A 20,424-nucleotide genomic window follows, 5' to 3' on the forward strand; every position below is an offset into this window, starting at 1 on the left:
GCAGCTTTACAAAAGATCTTATACCACACCTTTACACAGCACACCTCCACAGCGCGCGCTTCTTCCGATACCTCTACTGTCATTTATCGAGCGAACATCTAGCGCCAGACTTCAACAGCAGATCTCCCCCAAAACAATATCACGATGGCTCCCCGAGCCATCTATACATTTGGAGGCCGCTACAAAAGCATCAACGCTGTGGAAGATGCGCCATTCGCAGAATTCATCTCAGTGAGAGAGACCGGGCTCAAGTTCAACGTCGTCCACCCAATCCCGGTTGCGTATCTGCGTGATCTAGACCCCCGTGAACGCGATGCGGTCCACAAATACATTCATTCTCAGCTATTTAACAACAGCTACAAAGACGTCGGGTTTATTGAAGCTGCAGAAGAGACCTTGAGTTTGTTGGAGACGGTCCAACAGGATATGGATCGCGATCGCTCGACCACTGTGGAACCCACGACGACGGATGCGACCAGCGACCGGACATACCACACGGCAAGAGATTACCAAGAGTCCCACAGCAACCATCGCTCGATGGTCCACTTGAAGGGTGAATCCCATACTACGCGCGGCTTACGACCAGGTGCCTCTAAGCGTTCTCGCAATATAGACGCCTGGAAGAAAAACGTCCCGCGTGGCCACGCTCCACCATCGGTCAGCCAACGAAGCTCGTGTCTGCCATCTGAAAGAGCGAGCGAATCACAATCATCAAGCCCTAGCAGGATGCGAAGGCCTAGCAGGCACATTGACTTCCTCAAGGACGCAAAGCTCGACAAAAAGACGCGCGTCATAGTCGTGGAACACAGCGTTGCTAGCCACGAGCTGGCGCTTCAAGAACAGCACCTCGCCCGTCTTGAGTCGCTTGCTTTGACCGTCACCAGCGCAGCTGCGCGGCGCGATCTATACGCTGCCATTCGAAAGGCTCACACTGCAATCGAGAAGGTGCGCGTCCTCGAACGTAAGTGCAAAGGCGCTCTCTCTGACTCCAGGGCACTCGTAGTGGATGCTCTTGAGCTTGCTGATGATCTTTGGGAGACGTCAGAAGCAGACGCGGAAGAAGTATCAACCGTTTCTTGTCCGACAATGGTTTTTTCGTCGACACAGCGGAGCACATCCACTGCCCCGTCGGAGCAGGAATCCTCAGTGCCGGCCCGTTTTGCCTCTGCCTCGGAAGTTGTTTCACTGAAGAAGGAACTGCGAAAGATCGACAACGATCTTTCGGACGCGATGAGGACTCTAAACAAGGTCATCACTCGATCACGTAACCGAGAGGTCGTGATCGAAAGCATAGACCGCGCACGGGTATGCCTCGACAAGATTCACATTATAGGAGAGCGCTTTTCGGGCTTGGATGACGAAAAGATACGCAAATTCGGATTTGCCACGCTTGCCATTGCAAGGATAAGGCATCAAGAAGCTATGCGCGTTCTGGATGAAGCCAAGCAAGAGGCACATCGATTAGACGGCCCTACGCAGGCAATAGATAGTAGAGCAACGCGAGAAACCGAGCGCCAACAGACTTCGCGAACAGAAGAAGAGCTCGACCAAACTATACATCGTATCTCTCAACTTGAGTTCGTTGACGCCGGAGAGCTTTTGCAGCAGCAACAAGACGCTCTTGATCAGCTTGCGCAGCACAGGCTTACTGAGACGTACAACAGACGGGGCCCAACGAGCAATAGCTTGTATGATCAGTTTCTTCAGGCAGGCGCTCCCGAAGTTTACGGAGAGCCAACGTCGTCAGCGTCGGGTTTGCCGCCACCTCCGCTCCAGGATTGGGGTCAGTACTCGTATGCACAATCTTCGGGAAGAATTTTGTTCTGGGACGTTTGGGAATAGCCATTGTCACGTGACGTACACACGCAAAGTATGTAGAGAATATAATAGAAACCTTGCATGACCCTTTCTCAACTGTACTTCACACAACAGTGGCGTTTTGATGAACATCTCTATAACATATCACCAAAATCTCTGCAGCTCAGATATCTAGGCATTAGAGAGTGGTTTAAGATGCTTCCAGTATCCTCCAGCAGGTATGACGGTGTAGATGCGTCCTAACTCCGACTAAGGGACAAAAGAAGGCAGCGAAGAGAGCTGCCAAGAAACGCGGTGCATCAGCTACTAAGGAGAACCCTTCGAGTAGCGTAGAGTATGCGCTAGTGGGTACTATCAAGCCTTTGCAGCTCGACACGCCCGCTATCCCTTTCACACCTACCCAGGACAGCGCAACATCGACACGGGATGTTGCTGTTTCCACTCCTCAGCACTCCTGACTTATGTCGTCTGAAGATATCGTCGCTGCTCCATCTATCTCAATCGCATCACAGCAGTTATCATCATCGAGCACGGATGTTCTTGGGTCTCAATCTTCAGGCCCTTCGCCTATGTTGTCTGCACTGCCTTTAGAGTCCCTGGGCAGCTTCAACCGTGACTTCACCTTCTCAGCTCTCACTGGCGTTACTAGGTTTTGTGAACGCTCAACAATCGCTAACGTTTCCAACTACGAGCGTATATACTCCTCCCTCAAGGATACTAAGAACATTGAGGATAGAAATCCAACTTCGTTAGCTTTCAGCGAAGTCTTCGTGAACGAACTATCCAGTCCTGTGGTTATGACCGCTGCAGTACCGGGCGAAGCTTTCAAGGAAACCTTGTCACGAACGTCTGACACGACAGAGTCATCAGTCCCCACGCAGCTCAAGGCTGCCACGACTGACAACGCCCCAGCACCTGTGTACACATCCAAATATCCATTCACAGCTGCTGATGTCAAAAAAGAGCTAGAGGTTTGCCCGGACTATGCAAGTCATGTATGAGCTCTTGTATCATACTGCGAACCGAGTCCAATCAGCCATGCTCAGGAACATGATGTCTACGAGACTGACACCGGCCTCTCACTTGAAAGCATACTTGGTAGGCGGATGTTCTTGGCAAGTGCGGATGGTGTGACCCAATGCATCGCCTACGACAAGCTCCTACACGACGTCGAGATTATCAAAGACGATGGTGGTGCAGACTTCGACTCAGTCACATCTCCGAGTAGGATGTGCCCTGACGAATGCAAAAACGCATGTCATGAGACCTCCGAGTCTATTGGTTGTTGCATCGAGGACACTCAAGTAGTTTCCGCCATTCGCGACAGGTTTTGCAATGCGAAGGACAGTGCGGGACTGGAGGACATCGAAGTACCTGGCCGGTGTTTGCACCCAAGCCAGAAGTGTAGTTCTGATCGTGAGGAGGTTTCGAGCTATTCGGGCAGTTCGGGTTTCGGTTCGGACGATGCTGTATCGTTCAGTACTGGGAAGTGTGAAGTGGTTGCGACGCACCCGACAAGCCTCCAAACTACCGCACGCTCAGGCAGCAAAGACGAGGTTCATGACGTATCACCAAACGAGGGCCCTTACTGAAGAGCTTGCGAAGACAGTGTCGACTAGCTCACATGGTCCTGACGAGTCCGACTGTGCTTCCGAGTTGAGTCGCATGCGTCTAAGTCCAGAGTCTCTCTTTTCCTGTCTGGAGGTCATGGAGGCCAGAGACAGCGGCAAAGCCACGCGAGACGCCGTTGTCACCGCATTCCTGCAGCTTGTCAATATCGAGCGAAAGATGCGAGGAGCTCGTACCTTGTCGTCGGCATGCACAGCACAAAGCGTGCTGAGCAGTGGGATCCTTCCGCACACAATCATGCTTGAAACTACGACTGTTGCGTCCTTGGTTGCACAGCTGTGCTTTGACGAGAAAGATGAGGTCGAGATGGCTGACGTGTACGCGGCTTGGGATCGGTTGGGCCGTGAGGAAGTGCAACAGCAACGGATAGCTTCTGGAGGCAGTATGGGTGTATTGGGCAGAGTTCGGGCTGGCTCTCATGGGACTACGAGCTTCAGTGGGGCATGTTTAACAGATGAGTCTAGGTGAATGAAGAGATGTAGAGCGTCTAGACATATCATCTGTCGCGATGCTTTGGGTCATCTAAACGTTCATGTTGGCTTCTCCCTGTGCAGATAATGCTTTGATAATATGACATACATTCGTTCGACACAGTTCTTCTTTCCAATCTTCTCTGCGATACGACCGATCAGTTGCGTGGGAAAGTACAGAAATTGTTCGGCTAGGTTATCACGCGTTCTAATTTTGCACTGAGACATATTGCACGCTCCACTCGTATGAACCGGACAGCTGATCTTCCAGGCCGTATCGCCTGTGCAGCCGCAGTGTGGCAAAAAACGACAAGGCTTTTCAGGGGTCGGTGGTAAGCAGGAGTTTTGGTGGATCATGAAATGACTTCGGAAAGCACACTCGGCAAGATCTGATAGATTCTGCACCTGGCTGAAACAGTACAAAATCTTGGAAGGCCGATATCGTTGAGAGAAGCAGACAGCCTAGTCATAGAAGGACAAGAATCTACATCGGTATACAGCAGCGGCTGAAATTCCCGTTGCCACATAACAGGATGCAGGTACTCCTTTCCACCGTGGTGTATTACTGTAAACCGGGTCGAATCCCTGCCTACGTCCTTCATGTTTCCTTCTTCCGCGATGATGCCGTGATAGCCATCGGATGGACCGACCCTGATCTACGCGCCGTCAAGGACATGGCTGGGTAAATTCGTACGACGTACAGATGCCACCGGCTTGCCAGCTAATATGAAGCATTCGGCGGTCTTGGATCTAGAGAACTGGGCAAGTTGCGCGACCTACAAGCGCAGCCGTAGTGCCCCGATGCTGTACGCGAAGCCGTTAGTGCTGTATACTGGTGGTCGCTTCGAATAGTGTTCCACCAGCAGTTCATCCTGTAGTCCATGTTGTTAGTCAGATACTATCGTGTCGATCGCCTAACTAAGTACAGGCGATCAACGCAGAATGAGACTTCGTGAAGTGATGATCTCTAAACGATGAAAGTGTGAGGAGTTCATGAACTTCAATACACTTCCAGGGGTACCTTGAGCTGTCAGTAATAACACCATCATTATGCGTTCATGTGGTGCATAGTAACATTGCTTTCATGTACTCACCGACCTCGAGATCCACTCATGCACTCCACACATCATCTCCGCTCAAGATACCCACCGCGCTTGGCATGTCTTACCGGGATCGGTAGAAAAGCCGGCTACTATACATCTTGGCAGATGCTCTTCATCCGGTGGTTATCCTGAGTTTGCCGAGGCTTCCCGCCATGAGCGCCCAATGTTTCATCACGTGCGCCACTGTCGCTAACAATATCATCGCCTACATGACATTAGCGCGACGGGTGTTCCTTCCAAGCTTCGTTGTCTTCCGAGGAGTGTGGGGTAAGGCGACCACCTGTACCCTAGTGGCGTTCTGTTATATTAACATCCTGTGAACCGGGTTGAGAAAGCGCGTAAAGCCCGGATCAGCGATATTATCTTTGTGGTGTCGTGCAGATGTGTGCAAGGGGCATGGATCTTTGTGCTCTTCTATCTTTTCCATGATTACCGAGGCCGGTCACTGAACGGTGCAGCTTGCCGTGTTGGTGGTTCCTAGGCCGTTCTAGTCAGTGCGCTGGGCGTGCTTTTCGAAATGAGAGGACTGGAACACACCATCGTCTTTGACACCAAGACGGATGTAGACAGAGGCGAGATGATACCTCATGACCACCAAAGGCGACTTCTTCCAGCGATTCAGGCTCATCTCTACCTCGAAGTCGACATATAAGCTCGCTGCTTCTCGCAGTCCAGTACCATCACCGCATCCAGCACAGATCTCCAACTCAGCTCAACATGGTCTCTTTCAAGTCTCTCCTTCTCGCCGCTGTGGCTACCACCAGCGTGCTCGCCGCTCCCTTCGACTTCCTCACTGAGCGTGACGATGGCAACGCAACTGCTCTTGAGAAGCGTCAGTCCACTCCCAGCTCTGAGGGCTACAACAACGGTTACTTCTACTCGTGGTGGACTGATGGCGGTGGTTCCGCTCAGTACACCATGGGAGAGGGCAGCAAGTACTCCGTGACCTGGAGGAACACCGGCAACTTCGTCGGTGGCAAGGGATGGAACCCTGGAACTGGCCGGTATGTCACCTGGAAGAACTAAGCTTCATCAACTGCTGATCCCCAATCCTAGCACGATCAACTACGGCGGATCCTTCCAACCTCAGGGCAACGGCTACCTTGCCGTCTACGGTTGGACCCGCAACCCGCTTGTGGAGTACTACGTGATCGAGTCTTACGGCACCTACAACCCCAGCAGCGGATCCCAGCGTAAGGGCAGCTTCCAGACTGACGGCGGTACCTACGAAGTTTCCACCTCCACCCGTACTAACCAGCCTTCCATCGATGGAACGAGGACCTTTCAGCAGTACTGGTAAGTTGACAAGCAACATGTGGACGTTGGACGCACACTGACGAAACTCCCAGGTCTGTCCGCACGCAGAAGCGCGTCGGTGGCAGCGTCAACATGCAGAACCACTTCAATGCCTGGGCTCGTTACGGCATGAACTTGGGTCAGCACTACTACCAGATTGTCGCTACTGAGGGTTACCAGTCGTCTGGCAGCTCGGAGATCTATGTGCAGACTTCTTAAGTTAGACAGGATCGCGGATAATCGGATGAGTAGTCGTTGTGCAAGAACAGACAATCGCGGCGCTTCGGTTGCTTTCCGAATTACACTGTAGATACGGGCGATACGGGTCGTTCGAACTAGTCCGTAATTTGTCAATATAATCGCTCGTTCAAATATCGTTCGCTTTGCACTGCCTACATTTACTTCCTTTTCTCCCACATCCCTGCAATCGGTCTTCCAAGAAATCGTGTCGGCCACCTTCTAGAATTGGCCAAGCTTTCCTCGCGTTGTGGCTGCATGCCAAGCTCAAAACGTGGTTGCCAAGGTAGGAGATATATTACTTGTGGGCCATGATCTCGCAAGCGGAAATAACGTCCACCGGCCGAGGGGGCGTTCTGAACGGCTAGATGTGGCGTCCGTCTGTGCTGGAAGTCGTTACGGGTCTCCTCATCCGTGAGGCCTCCAATTCAGAGGACCATTCTTTGGGCATGAGGAAATCGAGTGCTGAGCAAAGTTGGACGTGTTCCATGGCAGGGCCCAATCTCCGAGGACCTACTGCGTCGTCGCCAGTACGCGATTGACCGGATATGCAACTGCATGGTATCGACACTGAGGTGCTATTAGTCAAGTGACGATGGGATACATCGAGATCTGTGAGGAACAACGCAGTACAGCAACTTCCCGCTAGCAAGTCGTGATATGCTGCTGTCCATGCTCATATCTGGAACCGGCTTCTTGCCGACGGGTCCACCCGCTCAATATACTATCGTCGATCGCGATGATCACGATGATCGCCACAGGGAGAGTGTTAGGCAGTCGACGACATGTCTGCTATAATCGTCGCCATGTCATCGGACAGCTGAGAGTCCTGATACACGATGTTGGCGCTACTGGACCGCTGTCGTCAGCATGATGATGGCCATCTGTAGGTGATGAGCTTTTGGGTCAACGATCGAGACGTCCAACAGAAATTCGCTACTTTCAGTTTACCATCCTTATTGTTACCAGTCAGACTCTCTGTTCGCGTTAACCTAACGGGTGTGTGACCTACACTGTGACCTTCTCATTCTTGTAGTCTGATCTCTTCAGAGGTTGGTCGCCGCTATGTGATCATGTGGCGCAACCTGAAGTCCTCGTCACTTGCAGGAGCGATCAATCGGCTCCTACCTGGGTCAGGATAATGAACACTGCTCTTCCCCTTCTTGCTGCTATGCGACTGCCTCACTGTCGACTGAACTCATTTCAGCCCAGCCTTCATCTACCGCGCCTTCGGAGGCACACAACCACAAACTCGACTTCCACCCAAACCGCCTCTCGTTTCAAGAACATTCTTTCTATCGTTACTTCCCATCTACTAGACGAGCCTCACGACTCAGCCTCCCTCCCAATAGGCACGCCATTCTCCAGGATGGCAAAGTCGAAGTTCCTATCCGTGTCGGCCAAGAAGAAAGCGGACAAGTTGGCGGCTCAGGCGAGTGAGCTTGCATTCTATAACGTCTTGCTCTGCACAGATATGTTCCTTCTCAGTATTCTTTCCGTAGACCTTGAGCTAACATAGTGTAATAGCGTCAGAGGCTCCGCAGACGCCTGCCTGGAACAAGGTGGCCGGCATTGGCAAGGACAGCGTGGGTGTCAGGATCGAAGACACTCGCCCCATCGTACCTCGCGTAGCTGGTCTTTGATCGGGAAAGACTGTTGAGCCCACCATGGAGCATCGAGAAGCTCCAGATTTGGCTGCGAATTCGACCGCTACGCTCGCGGGAGTCTTGTTCGAACAGTCCGAAACCGTTGCGAAGGAACTGAATGAGTGGATAACGATACAGCACAAGCAGGCTAGGACCAAAAGCGCTTCCGAGAAGTTCGAGTCGAAGACCGTTAGGAAACCTTGAGTGGCGCGCAGGTCATGGGTAGATGGAGCCAGGAGGGACGGAATGACTTCTCAAACCTAGGCGGACAGACATCGGCATGTAGATCGACATCGAAATGATAAAGTTCAAAAGCGTTTGGGATTGGTCGTAGTGAACGGCGTGAGTGATCGTGGTAGACGCGTGAACCTTGGAAGTATGACGATGGGAAGTCGCGGATGCGCCTTACCCGATTGGGCGTCCTGGTACACAAGCCATCCAGGTACAACGTTTATCCATCACGACAATGATTGAGCGAATACCATGATACTGACACATCATTATCATATCTTCATTGAGCGGTGTGATTCCTCACCATGTACATGTATACCCGTCTCCTCATATATACACGCACACCTACATCTTATTGAACACGTTCGTACCCGTCACATACTCCTCAGTCCCCTCTCTCTTCCGACTCTCCGTGACATTCTCATAAGTCTCCTCAGTGATAATAAGCTCATCGCTCAAGCTCTCCAACAACACACTGCTCTCCGCTTCCGCGCCCGCCATGTAATCAAAGCTTTCGCCAGACTCACTGCCCGCTTTCTCGAATACATCAGCACCGCCATCGAACCACCGGGCTTGCTCGCCTATCCAGTCGACTCCACCAGTACGTCGATCGCGGCGTACAACTTCCTTTTCTTCGAGGGGTAGTAGAGGGAGATCGGTCTTGGGAGGGAGGATGGTGCGACGGTGCCAGGCGCCGAGGAACATGCCTTCGGGATCGACTTCGTTGCGGACGCGGTTGTATTCGTCTAGGTCATTGCCGTATACAGAGGAAAGGTAGGTATGGTCGACGGATTGAAAGTTCTTCGCCCAATGAGGTCGGCCGTTGTACTCTTTCATCAGGTGTTCGAAGGCCTGGTAGTAGCGTTCGCGGCAAGGAGGGTCCTGACCGTAGGGGCGGTAGAGCGTTGCGTTGAGGTACAGAGCAGGCTGATCGGGATATGAGGTATCAAGGAACGGACGCGGTTCTCGATTGACGGTGTTTGCGATGCGGACTTCGATAGGCGAGTGGACGTAGAGACCTTTGGTGCTGAAGGGAATGCCAGAAGATTGCTCGTCACCGTGTAGCCAGTCTGTCAGTCGCGACAATACCTCGGGACCTTTATCGAGAGGAACGCTCCACTCGTTGACGAATTGCGAGTAGAGACAGTTCATCAACAGTTCCGTGCGCTGCTCGCCAACCGCAGAGATGAGAGCACCGTCCTTGAAACCGTATTGCATGCCAAAGACGAACCACTCAACCCAAGGCAGGAAGCGCGGGACATACTGCGATATCCAGAGAAGAATGTGGTACGTGTGGAAGCCAACGCTGCCGCCGTACCAGTTGTACTCCGGCTGCCGATGTGCCTTGTCTGTCTTGTCCGCCCGCCATACGACTGCACGCTTCATGTACGGTAGCCACCATACTCGCGTGAACTCGCTTGATGTCCAAAGCTCGTTGTTCCAGTCTGCCAAAACGTCTTCAATCGGTAGTATGGTTTGTATCCATTCGACGTTGTTCGCTTCGATCATTTGGAACTCGATTTCGACGATAATGCCCAATGCGCCTAGCGATACGAGCGCTGCGCGGAAGAGATCTGGCGATTGCTGAGGTGAGCAGCGTACCGCTTGGCCGTTCGCCAGTACTATCCGGAGACTCTGAACGCGGTCGGAGAGGAGGCCGTGGTTGTATGAACTGCCGTGCGTCGCCGTCGCAATCGCTCCCGCCAGCGATTGATCGTCGATGGATCCGAGATTCGGCATCGTCAAGCCGTGACTCTTCGCTTGGAGGTTAAGATTGTGTAGGCGTATTCCAGCCTGTACTGTCATCGTCTTGCGCTCCTTGTCCACGTTCAACACCTCCTTGTAGTCATCGAGATTGATCATCCATGCCGACGTGCACGTTATATCTGAGGGCGAATGCCCGCATCCTACAGTGACTACGCGCCTTCGCATACGTCTTGCGAGGTTAACAACCTTCTGTACCTCCCGGAGGCTTTGCGGCCGGATGTAGAGCTCCGGTCGCGAATGGAACGTGCGAGCCCATGTGTGGTGGATATGTGACTGAGATGCGCGGAAGGGAACGTCGGGGTCCGTACGGTCCAACTCAATATTGAAGCGTGGCGGCATCATGACGCCGGATAGAGGCGACTGCGCCATCCTCGTGGTGTTGAGAATACACGACGCATGAGTCGAGATGGTGGCGTACACATGAAAGAATGTCGCGATCGAAGGGTCCCGATGACGTTAGCGGCATATCAGTCTGGACCCCGCCAGAGCACGATAATATCTCGGAGCTATCTCGGGGGTATCGTAGCTTTGTGTACAGGCCAACACTTGGATGCGCGTACGCGATTTTCTAAAGTGCACTCTTTAACCACAACGTTTTACATCCATACATTCGCGCTACAGTGTCAAGAAATGTATTATTTTCTGGTAGGTACAAGTTGTCGAAATTGATGAAATCTTGTCATTGTGGAATGTATCCACTATTCGTTTTATTCTTGGAATTCTATCGAATTCGACGACTTGTACCTAACCAGACAATGATAAATGTTCCAAGATATTGAGCCCGCCAAAGTCTATTTCGTCGTCCGTTATCCGCCGCCTCTACCGTAGTAGTTGTCCCAAGTCCGACAGATGATCACAAAACAGGATCCCTCCCATGGCCCATCCCTACATCTACAACTTCGACTGAACCTTCTCCTCCCTACCCTTCAAACCCGGATGTTGAGTGATAATCGGCCTTGTAACCGCAAAGAAAGCGGTACCACCCGACTTACTCGAGAACTGCGCCTTTGAGCCCACGTGGAAGAAAGCAAAGTCGCCCGCAACAAGGTGATGTGTGACGCCGGTTGCCTCGTCTAGTACGTCGATTTGGCCGTTGAGAACGTACTTGGTCTCCTCGTAGTCGTAGGTGGGGATGTTGCGTGTGGGGCCGGCTTTGATGCGGTAGAATCCTGAGGTCAGGTATGTGGGAGAGTCGGTGGTTTGGGTGCGGATGCTAGGGGAGGTTAGATGGAAGTGCTAGGTAATTCGTGTAGTGGAGTTATGGAGAGGTTGGTGTTGTGTGGTGTAGTGGTTTGATAGACATACGAGTGGAAGTCTGCGACGATGGCGCTCTCACCCTCGGGGATGGGGATGTACTCATGCCCCGCGCCCTTGATGATGGTGAGAGGTACGTATTTTTGAGACACTGCAACTTGGTAAGTATGTCTCTTCTGGTCGACGCAGAATTGATTGAAGTGGTGTCGCTACTTACTAGCTGGTAATATGTGTGTGGTGTTGTGTTTGAAGGAGAAGTTGGGGGATTCGTGAGTTAATTATCTAATCTTCAGCGCCAAATACGTTTGTTCATATACAGAGACCAAGCTGCAACTGAGAACTACTTTAGCTCCGTTGAGCACCGATTGCTGCCTACCCCTTCTTCTCCTCTCCGTGATATTTGTCCGCATTGGGTAAGTCGTGCCGGGTGGCCTAGCGTAGACAACCTGACCTTGTACTCGTCAAATACAACTTGAGATCCACCTTGATTTGAAATCCGATTGGAGATTCGACAGAAGATCTATCGTGTATTGTGTGATATGCGGCGAGATTCGTGGTGCAGGTATGGGGAAAGGACCTGGCGCTAGCGCAATCTATCTTCGATGTTGACCTCGGGAGCCGTCATCATCGCTCCATCACACGCAACGGTCGCGGACTTGTTCTCAAAAACTGGGCGCTTGGCGTTCTTCAGGTGATATCGTTTCATAGCCATACGCACCGATGATCAAGCATGGCCGCCATCTACTCTATAACTCTTGATCAAAGAAACCCCAGTGCGCAACTCAAACACAGCGCCCAGATTGTTCCAGTGACGATATAACGTCTAATAGCACATGTCCCAAATAAACGCGAATTTCAAAACGTCCAGAAACGCAAACACAAGCTCCATCTCAGCCCGTCCCCGACAAGAAAGTAACAACGCCGGTCAACACGGGACGGCCACCCCAGCCCCACACCATCTAAGGCGCCAAACCACCATCCTCATAATGAAACAGTTCCCTCAAAAATCTCCACGAAGAAACATACAGATGCGTAACACAATGCGTCTCTAAGAAACACAGCGCTTGGTCCCAAGGCAAGCCACCTGTCCTCATCAACCCCTCAAGTATATCCTTGAGCTGCGTATCCAGCGGCCGGAAAAGGCGCGTGATCTCTGCAGCTGAAATTCTGGAGGAGTGAACATTGTTCAGCGTAAAGCCTGTACTGGTAAACTTCCAGCGGATGGCACTCTGGATTATCCGGAATGCCACGGTGTATTGGCTGTAGAGGGTGTCGCCGGGCATCTCGTATAGTTTGGTAATGCGGGCGTGCATGAGGTCTACGAAGTTGGCCATCGAGCCGGGGATAATGAGGGCGGTGGTTGGATATGGGATAACACTTTCTGGCTTTCCTCCTCGCTCATGGGAGATTTGGGTCGATGTGCCAGCGGCTGAGAGGGTCCATGGCTGTAATTGACAGTCAGGTCTTGGTCATTTGTAGACGTGGTGGAAAGCGTCTTACCTACTTCCGCAAAGCCAAACGCTTCGAGCGTTTGAAAGATGGCGAGGCAATATTCCTTCATCGCATCAAAATGCTGTTTCCTTCGTGTTAGTCTACGGCTTGAATCCAGAGTCACCAGGAGTTGGTCGCTGAATATATTGGCAACCTTTTCGTTCTCATGTATGTGTTCCTGGTCCGAGGGTTCTTTGCATCCACGAAGTTCTGGACGCTGGAGTTACAGGGCGTTGGCGGCGTCTCCGCGATCGCATGCTCGCAGTAGACATAAGGTATCGTTGCAGCGATCTTGCCAGTCTAGTAGTTGTGTCTCAACTTCCTCTCTAGGGATGGGTTTCTTCCTCAAACATGGGCTGCTTTCGCGTGTGCAGTTGTCACAATCGCATTTGTCGCAGTCGCTGCTGAAGTGATCTCGAAGAGGACAGGTGAAGCATACGAACTTCTCCAGATTCTCGCAGTCCAATTTAGAAGTGGTTACTTGCTTGTAGTCGCCGCAAAAGTGCCGTGATGGTATAGCTGTCATCGCGTTCGTTCTGCATATAGGATATACTGCAGAGGTGGTGAGAGGTAGGGAATAAGAGATACTGATGCAGATGCTGGACCCGCAAAAAGACTGAGCAAGTGAGAGATCTTGATGTGAAGGCGAAACAAGAACGCAAGATAACAGGACGCAGGTAATCGTAACGCCAAGCTCCTGTGTTACCTAGGTAGCAAACGGACCTCGAGGTGATCGCGAGTTGGGCAAAGTGTGACAAGTAAAGTACTGAGCGTAGTGGCCATGGATCTCTCGCATTTTGCACTTTTGTAGCGAGATCGACGAGAATCCTATGCGAGCAAACGATTCGTCGTTTCTTGTCATGGGCCAATGACTACCGCAACGGGATACCTTCATCCCCACCATCGTCCAGAGTGTCCATCTCGTCTCCACCAAAGCCTTCACTACCAACGTCATCGCCGACATCAAAGCGCATAAACTTCTCGTTCTTCGCTTCAGCTGTATAATGGTCAGCACTGTCTTTAACACAAAACGCGTCAAGGGATACTTACTACCCCACTCCACAACCTGTCCATCTTGAACCTCGCAGTCCTTAAGAACAGTCTTGTCGCCGTCTTTAGCATCGCCGCCCTCCATTTTACATCTCCGGCCCAGTATGCAGTCTGTGAGTTGTACGTTTGGTCCAATTTCGACTCCGTCCATCAACAGACATCGCAATAGCCTCGCGCCCTCGCTAATCTTGCAGTTCGGACCGATGACGCTTTCCTTGATGTTCGTCTTCTCTTCTACGATGACGTTGTCCGCTAAGAGTGAGTTCTCGGCTTCTACGCGGCATTTTCGGGGAATGGACTCCTTGTGGACGATCTTCGACTGATGGGCGAATGGTGATGCTGCTTCTTTGCCGACTTCCTCAATCGACTGCAGCTTAGCCAGGCGGAGTGAAACGGTAAGCAGAAGATGTGAGTCGTCTACACGGCGAATAAGGGGTTCGGCTGGTCCCGACGGTTGGACGTAAGCAAGAATCGGTGGTACCGTAAGTTTCGAGTTTGCGGTGAGTGATTTTGCGGATTCGGGTATGCTGGAGGATTTTGTGACTCGCGAAGCGAGTGTTGTGGGGGCCTTCAAGTCGGATTCTGTGTTACCGCCTGAGTATGTGGTGCTGAATTTGGATACATCGATCTCTTCCTCGACAACTTGCGACCCGTGATCCGACTCCTCATCCTCGCCCTGAAGTATTTGCCGCAGGCCCAACTTGTCTCCTAGACCGTTTTGCCAGCCTGCTTTCGCCCACCATCCCAAGACCTCCTCACTAATACTCTCGAATTTTTCGTTCTTCTTGATCATCTCAATAACCCAGTATGGGAAGAAGTAAATGTGGGCATCGCGGTGGGTCGTAAGCATCCTTATCCGCGCATGCTGACGAATGAGTGAATGCCGCAGTGGGAATGTCTTGTTCTCTTCTGTGATGTCGTTCAGCGTGTCTGTGGGTACGGAGTAGACCAGTTTCGAGATGTTGCGGCGCAGCGAGTCTGTCGGAACTGGGACGATGGGCGTAGGTAGCGGTGTTGTCGCAATGAAATCCGTCTCCTCCTTCTTCCTGCTGCCTTCTCCTTTGGTCTGGTACCATACGCCCATCCCACCTCTTCTTCCGAGCTTCTCTCCGCCAGCGCCGAAAGCAATCTTGCTGCCGTTGTGATCTAGTCCACCACTAGCTCCTGCGAACCCGCCCTGTTCTACCATCCATGCGTCTGCCAAGGCTGTGCCATCCAGTTCGCACACGAGATCGCATGGCAATACTATGAAGTCGCCCTTGATAACATTTTGTAGCTCAGGTAGCCGGAAGAGGTCGCCCGTACTTGTCTGGTGTGAAAGGTCTTTCGGTGCAAGGATGTCTGGCTTCGGCGAAGGGAGGGTTGTTAGGTGTGGGTTCTGCGACATGGCAGCCTCAATGGCTTCTAATGACTCTGGTGGTGTCACTACTGTGATGTCTTCAAAATGTTAGTACAAAATACAAAAGACAGATGCGCGTAATGGTATACCTGTGACGCCCATGCGATAGCACCATTCCAGGGGATACCAGACCATAGGCCTATTAGCAATGGGCAACAGGGCCTTTGGTATCTCCTTGGGCGTGGATGTGAAGGTACTAAAGGAAGCACCAGGTCCGCACAGAATGAGGGCCTGGAAGCCCGGCGCGGGCAGACTCGTCGCGTGAGGCATCGTGCGTATATGCGGTGGTCGTCGCGATATGAGCGCGGGATCGTGCCTCTGGATCTATATTGGTCCTTGCTGGATAGAAGGCGCTATTTCTGGCTTCGCCTGTGGGACGGTATTGGCGTATGTCCGCCGAGTGACGCTGCAGGTACAAAAGACGTGTGGGGTGTTAGAGTCACCCCGCCGCCAAAAGTTCGAGGGCTGACTCACGCACAGTCGCCGAGGCGTGCAGGCATGTGTCAAGCAGGCAAGCAAGCTTCAGCTCCCAGCCACTCGCCCTGGCCTGCGCCCGTCAACAACAGGGAAGCAGCCGAGCGGCAGCGGCTGACGACCAAAACAACAATCTCGAACCCGCTACCCGACGCCCGACCCGCCACAAAACATTCACGATACCATGACCTGAGGCCATGTCGTCCTTCAACTACGACCGCTACGACCGCCGTCAAAACAACTCGCGCAACCGCGGCGCCCTCGGCTTCTACGTTCCTCTGATCCTCACCGTCACCGTCGCAACCGCCGGTCTTGCAGCCTGGGTATGGAGTGCGCGCGAGGATAGCCGCGATTACTCGTCGGATGACGATCTTTCGTACGGCGAAGATTCAGCACATGAAAAGCGACAGGGCAGGGCGCCTGCAGCACGCGATGTCTCTGGCTTCCCGGTAGGGGAAGGGGGCGGTGAGGGCTATGGCTACGGCGATGGCACACTCCTCGGCCGCGCACAAGGCGTCATCCGTCGCACACCATCGCCACAGCAGCTCTTCGATACTGTGAGCAAGAAGACAGCAGCGGGCTGGGCGGCGGCGGGTGCTGCAGCTGGTGCGGCGCTCGCTTCCATTCGCGAGGAAGACAAGGACGAAGCTTTTGGCGACCACTCTCGCTGGACTGAAGAGGCCACCATAAGGAGGAATGTCGAGGCGCAGAGCCGGGACAGCAATGCCGCAGTCGATGTGCAGGCACGAAGCTTCGCGGCGAGCGTGCGGAAGGCTGAAGGCAGAGGCGAAAGCTACGGGGGAAGGAGGAAGACAGTAGTCTTGGTCGTCAGCGCAGAGAGTCTGATGGACCGGGTGGACGACGACGAGAGCTCATACCGCGAAGAAAACGCTGTAAGCATTCCATCTCGTTTCCCTTCTCACGTGCCAGAAACTAACAGCTTGCAGACCATCCTCTCCCACCTCCCCGACACCGACTTCTCCCGAACCAAGCTCTTCGTCCTCATCTACTCCCCATCGCTGCGTTCGCGTCCACAATCCCGCGCCAACTCTCGCACTGGCTCATCCTCGCTCGGCGACTCATACTCTGCCATCAGCACACCTGCACGCACACCAGGCGAGGAGTTGTCGTCCGTCGAACCCGTCATCTACACACCAGCACCCAGCACCAGGGGCTCTGACAACTCGCTCTGGAACACACTCCACTCCCAGGCACTTCGCCTCGTCGAGGACCCTGCCATGGTCATGCCTTTCAACACCACCACTGGATTCGTTCACATGCTCAGGCATCTCGGACCGGAGCTTGTCTACGTAGTCGACGCATTGAGCGGCGTCAACGGTCAGAACATCGACGATGTTAGGAAGTGGGTTGGGCAGACCATTGTCGTTGTTGGTGGTGATGGCACTGGTCTTGGTGGGCTCGTTGACACCGACGACGAGGGCCCTATGCGCAAGGGCAAGGAGAGCGAGCACACCGTCAGGTGGTGGCAGGTTCGCAACGATATGATCGGGCTGGGCAAGGGCGTCGAGGTGGTGGATGCCTCCAGACTTGAAGATGACTATGAGAGGAGGGTCAGTGGACGCGACTAGGTCCATTTGCTTTGGCGCTGTCCTGGGGTTTGACGATCAAATGTGTATAGGAACTTTTCGCGATGCTTGTATCTGATTAACGACGAATATACCATGCTTTTTGACATTCTGAAACATACAAGTGAGAAAAGTGAATCAAGTAAAGATGCCGACTAACACGCCGTCGCCATGGGTGGCCAGAAGTCGTGTCGCATTGTGCTGCATACTCTTGAGAGACTGAAGTCTATGCCCAAGCGGAGCTCATCACGCGGAGTTTATAAGATATATAGTGTTAAAACTTAATAACTTGATATTGCCTAAGATCATGTAGACGTGTGCCATAAAATTTTCCTTGTGAATCCCATTTGGAACGCCTCAACGCCGATTCGTGAGATGATAGCGCGGGGAATCTACATCTGAACACGGAGCAGGTAACGGAGCTTGACCTGAGCGACGTCGTAGGCGATGTACTCGTTGTATTGCAAGTACGCGTTGGGTACGTTGGTAGCGCCAGGCCGTGTCGATACATCAGGCTAGTATCATGATTAGCTGTGAACACAGAACCGAGAGTGAGCGCTTGCTTACCATCATGCATCCTTTAAGGGCCGGGTTCACGCAGCCCGCATCCTTCCACTTGCTTGGGCCAGTCTGTCCCATACCAAATGTGCTGTGTAGGCCCTTCTTGATGGCATCCTCTCCGGCAGTATATGATGCGTCGGTAAGCTCGTGCATTGGGTTGCCGAGCTCAGCTTCGCAGAGAAGAAGCAGAGCTGTGCCTCCAGAATTGTACGAAGCGCAGTAGTTGGCGGATTTTGAAGACATATCGGCGAGATATATACCTTTGCCAAACATGTATCCGCTGACAGGGGCTTCGGGTGGTGCGATTCTAAGACCTTGACCCAAAATACCACCATAGTTGGTGACTCGGGATCCGTGCCAAAGCAAGCGGCGGTTGCTTGCGATCTTCGCATACTTGCTCTTGTCGAAACGGTCGAATTCTCCTTGACGCTCGATGCGGAAAATCTCTTGTACTTTGTAGCTGACATGATGTGTCTTGCCCTTTGAGTTGTTGAGATACTCGTCAATCTCAACAAATTCGCGACTCTTGTGTTCAAGGGGAGTCATTTCGTTCATGCCAAGTCCCTGGAACTGTTTGTCGAGCTTGTTCACATCGCTCTTGTCCTTCAGTTGGTCCTTAAGCATGGCAGCAGTTTCTTTCATGTCTGAAAGACTCTCGAGTAGCTCAATCTCCTTCTTAAGGAGTGTGATGTCTCGAATGACCGGTGGGCGATTGCGACCGAAGGCATGTGGGATTAGAGAGAAGTATTGGTTCGACAGGCGTTCAACCTCTGCCCTAGAGTCATTGTCATTTTCGTCGATGAGCACGGAGAGGTCCTTCAGGGTCTGAAAACCACGAGCGATAGTGCCTTTGCTGAGTTTGCCTAGTGGGAGCTTGTTTGCGTCATAGTTGAGGGCGGTCATAGTTTGATTGAAGTAATCCTAGGAAATGTTAGCCTGGCGCATACATATCAGTGTATCTTAATGAATGAACGCGTCCTAAGAAAATTTACGCTCCAAGCTCCATCATAACTTTTCAGAATGCGATACGAATTGAAGCCACTCTAGTGACGCCAAAAGAAAGCACTGGGTTCTTACCTGGTTGAAGATGAGCTTCATGAGATCCTGGACAGGGGGAGACAAGGTGCTATCAGGCGTAGCGCCGTTCTTAGTATCGTCGGCATCAGCGCCAGCATCAGCATCGCCGTCGTCGTCGTCGTCGTCGTCCGAGTCAGGATTGTAGGACCGCTCTACGTAGGCGTATTTGCCAGCTTTCGGCTCTTCACCGCGGTCTGCCCACTTGAGGCCAGACTTGTCCTTGAACTTTTTCTCAAACTCCTGCATGGCAGTGTTGAGGCTTCCATTGCCAAGCATTTTCATCTGGCCACGGTCGCCGACTCGCCCCCAGCGCGTCCACGTCTGGTAGCTGGAGCCATCGGTGAGAAGCTTTGTACGTTAATAGAGCATAGTTGTACGTGTAGATCCATACGAACCTGGACTTTGTAGAACTTGTCTAAAGCAGTCAGCATACGTGCTTAGAATCCTGGCGCGACTGTCACTACTCACTGTTGTTTTCAGACGAGTTTGTTTGATTGAGTGACGCGTCGTAGATCGTGCCGTCGTTATTGTCAATGTAGACTCGCCAGCTAGCTAGAGGGCAATGTTCGTCTACAGAGATTGCAATCTGCTTGGACTTTGCGTTCTGTCCATCGCCGACTTTGGCATTCTCCTTGATCTTAGGCTTCTTGGCTTCCTGCTGTGCAGTCGCTGGTGGCGAGGCAGATGACGCCGCGCGCTTCTTTGACCCGTTCTGGACAGAGGCAGGAGCTGGCGCCGCCGCCGCCGCAGCAGACAACAGATATTGCGACTCAGGAGCATAAGAATCTGCCCCAACGTCAATTTGAAGATCTTCATTAAGATCTGAGAAGCATGTTGCGGTTCTGAGTGCGTCGGAATGTTGTGGACTTACCTGCCCTCTCGCATTCGTCGAGCCATTCGAGGGTAACGATCGACACGTTCTGAGCAGCAGCAGTCTTGACTTTGGTGGAATTGCTCTCAAAGTCTTTTTGCGTTGCGATGAGGTGCGTCGTGTCCGGTGTGACGCTCGACAGGAATTCGGCGCCGAGTGACGTTATACGCGCCTGTAGTGTCGATTGAGTTACTCCACCCGGGAAGCGGCCAGATGCCGCGATGGACAATCCAGTAAGTGGATCGGCCGCTGGTGCGGCTTTCTGGGCAGCTTTGCGAGCCATTGATACGATTGATGCGATTGGGGTCGAGAAAGACGGGATGCAGCTGGATTGAAGGTGCCGAATGGCTATTTGAACATTTGTTTGACACGGGACCAGGCGGCCGATGAGACGATGGAAGGGACGCCCTTAGGCATCAGCGCCCAACGCGGACTAGCGTCCATTTCTGCCTTCGCGAGATCGA

At 52.6% G+C, this 20,424-nt stretch overlaps 7 protein-coding genes across 7 annotated transcripts; 3 read left to right on the forward strand and 4 right to left on the reverse strand.

Annotated features, from left to right (window-relative positions):
* Nucleotides 1-144: 144 nt before the first annotated feature.
* On the forward strand, nucleotides 145-3,915 carry BKA58DRAFT_400575 (uncharacterized protein; the record flags this gene model as incomplete). Its single annotated transcript, XM_046171603.1, has 6 exons — nucleotides 145-1,793; nucleotides 1,843-1,870; nucleotides 1,994-2,036; nucleotides 2,293-2,813; nucleotides 2,865-3,374; nucleotides 3,424-3,915. The coding sequence occupies 6 exons, from the start codon at nucleotides 145-147 to the stop codon at nucleotides 3,913-3,915; spliced, it is 3,243 nt and encodes a 1,080-aa protein (XP_046025908.1).
* Nucleotides 3,916-5,737: 1,822 nt separating this feature from the next.
* On the forward strand, nucleotides 5,738-6,535 carry BKA58DRAFT_314387 (concanavalin A-like lectin/glucanase domain-containing protein; the record flags this gene model as incomplete). Its single annotated transcript, XM_046167476.1, has 3 exons — nucleotides 5,738-6,024; nucleotides 6,077-6,316; nucleotides 6,370-6,535. 3 exons carry the CDS (start codon nucleotides 5,738-5,740, stop codon nucleotides 6,533-6,535), a joined length of 693 nt encoding a protein of 230 aa, XP_046025909.1.
* Nucleotides 6,536-8,684: 2,149 nt separating this feature from the next.
* Nucleotides 8,685-10,614, reverse strand: BKA58DRAFT_381820 (D-arabinono-1,4-lactone oxidase-domain-containing protein). Its single transcript, XM_046170040.1, has one exon. The coding sequence runs from the start codon at nucleotides 10,564-10,566 to the stop codon at nucleotides 8,776-8,778; it is 1,791 nt and encodes a 596-aa protein (XP_046025910.1). The 5' UTR covers nucleotides 10,567-10,614; the 3' UTR covers nucleotides 8,685-8,775.
* Nucleotides 10,615-11,032: 418 nt separating this feature from the next.
* On the reverse strand, nucleotides 11,033-12,016 carry BKA58DRAFT_143505 (uncharacterized protein). The gene is made up of 3 exons (XM_046164639.1): nucleotides 11,669-12,016; nucleotides 11,503-11,602; nucleotides 11,033-11,410 (listed from the first exon to the last, which is right to left on the reverse strand). Coding segments are annotated over exons 1-3 (423 nt in total). The 5' UTR covers nucleotides 11,670-12,016; the 3' UTR covers nucleotides 11,033-11,088.
* A 1,397-nt stretch (nucleotides 12,017-13,413) lies between these two features.
* On the reverse strand, nucleotides 13,414-15,903 carry BKA58DRAFT_143503 (uncharacterized protein). The gene is made up of 3 exons (XM_046164638.1): nucleotides 15,481-15,903; nucleotides 13,993-15,429; nucleotides 13,414-13,939 (listed from the first exon to the last, which is right to left on the reverse strand). The coding sequence occupies exons 1-3, from the start codon at nucleotides 15,659-15,661 to the stop codon at nucleotides 13,815-13,817; spliced, it is 1,743 nt and encodes a 580-aa protein (XP_046025912.1). The 5' UTR covers nucleotides 15,662-15,903; the 3' UTR covers nucleotides 13,414-13,814.
* Nucleotides 15,904-15,938: 35 nt separating this feature from the next.
* Nucleotides 15,939-17,560, forward strand: BKA58DRAFT_419786 (uncharacterized protein). Its single transcript, XM_046172723.1, has 2 exons — nucleotides 15,939-16,758; nucleotides 16,813-17,560. Exons 1-2 carry the CDS (start codon nucleotides 16,063-16,065, stop codon nucleotides 17,452-17,454), a joined length of 1,338 nt encoding a protein of 445 aa, XP_046025913.1. The 5' UTR covers nucleotides 15,939-16,062; the 3' UTR covers nucleotides 17,455-17,560.
* A 143-nt stretch (nucleotides 17,561-17,703) lies between these two features.
* BKA58DRAFT_381824 (poly polymerase catalytic domain-containing protein) lies at nucleotides 17,704-20,318 on the reverse strand. The gene is made up of 6 exons (XM_046170041.1): nucleotides 19,961-20,318; nucleotides 19,558-19,875; nucleotides 19,485-19,504; nucleotides 19,090-19,437; nucleotides 18,019-18,933; nucleotides 17,704-17,966 (listed from the first exon to the last, which is right to left on the reverse strand). Exons 1-6 carry the CDS (start codon nucleotides 20,241-20,243, stop codon nucleotides 17,844-17,846), a joined length of 2,007 nt encoding a protein of 668 aa, XP_046025914.1. The 5' UTR covers nucleotides 20,244-20,318; the 3' UTR covers nucleotides 17,704-17,843.
* Between the last annotated feature and the right edge of the window lie 106 nt (nucleotides 20,319-20,424).

This window comes from Alternaria rosae (genome assembly GCF_020736505.1).
Source record: "Alternaria rosae strain MPI-PUGE-AT-0040 chromosome Unknown BKA58scaffold_4, whole genome shotgun sequence".
Lineage (NCBI taxonomy): Eukaryota > Fungi > Ascomycota > Dothideomycetes > Pleosporales > Pleosporaceae > Alternaria > Alternaria rosae.

Excerpts from the sequence above, each read along its gene's own strand:
- BKA58DRAFT_381820 (XM_046170040.1), bottom strand. The coding sequence starts at position 10,566 with ATGGCGCAGTCGCCTCTATCCGGCGTCATGATGCCGCCACGCTTCAAT.
- BKA58DRAFT_143505 (XM_046164639.1), bottom strand. Across the intron at positions 11,411-11,502 it reads ATCGTCGCAGACTTCCACTC|CATCCGCACCCAAACCACCG; the intron begins GTATGTCTATCA and ends AACCTCCCCTAG.
- BKA58DRAFT_143503 (XM_046164638.1), bottom strand. The coding sequence starts at position 15,661 with ATGCCTCACGCGACGAGTCTGCCCGCGCCGGGCTTCCAGGCCCTCATT. Across the intron at positions 15,430-15,480 it reads CTATCGCATGGGCGTCACAG|ACATCACAGTAGTGACACCA; the intron begins GTATACCATTAC and ends AACATTTTGAAG. Across the intron at positions 13,940-13,992 it reads ACAGGTTGTGGAGTGGGGTA|CTGAAGCGAAGAACGAGAAG; the intron begins GTAAGTATCCCT and ends ACCATTATACAG.
- BKA58DRAFT_419786 (XM_046172723.1), top strand. The coding sequence starts at position 16,063 with ATGTCGTCCTTCAACTACGACCGCTACGACCGCCGTCAAAACAACTCG. Across the intron at positions 16,759-16,812 it reads CATACCGCGAAGAAAACGCT|ACCATCCTCTCCCACCTCCC; the intron begins GTAAGCATTCCA and ends AACAGCTTGCAG.
- BKA58DRAFT_381824 (XM_046170041.1), bottom strand. The coding sequence starts at position 20,243 with ATGGCTCGCAAAGCTGCCCAGAAAGCCGCACCAGCGGCCGATCCACTT. Across the intron at positions 19,876-19,960 it reads CGACGAATGCGAGAGGGCAG|ATTCTTATGCTCCTGAGTCG; the intron begins GTAAGTCCACAA and ends ACGTTGGGGCAG. Across the intron at positions 19,505-19,557 it reads AAACTCGTCTGAAAACAACA|ACAAGTTCTACAAAGTCCAG; the intron begins GTGAGTAGTGAC and ends TGACTGCTTTAG.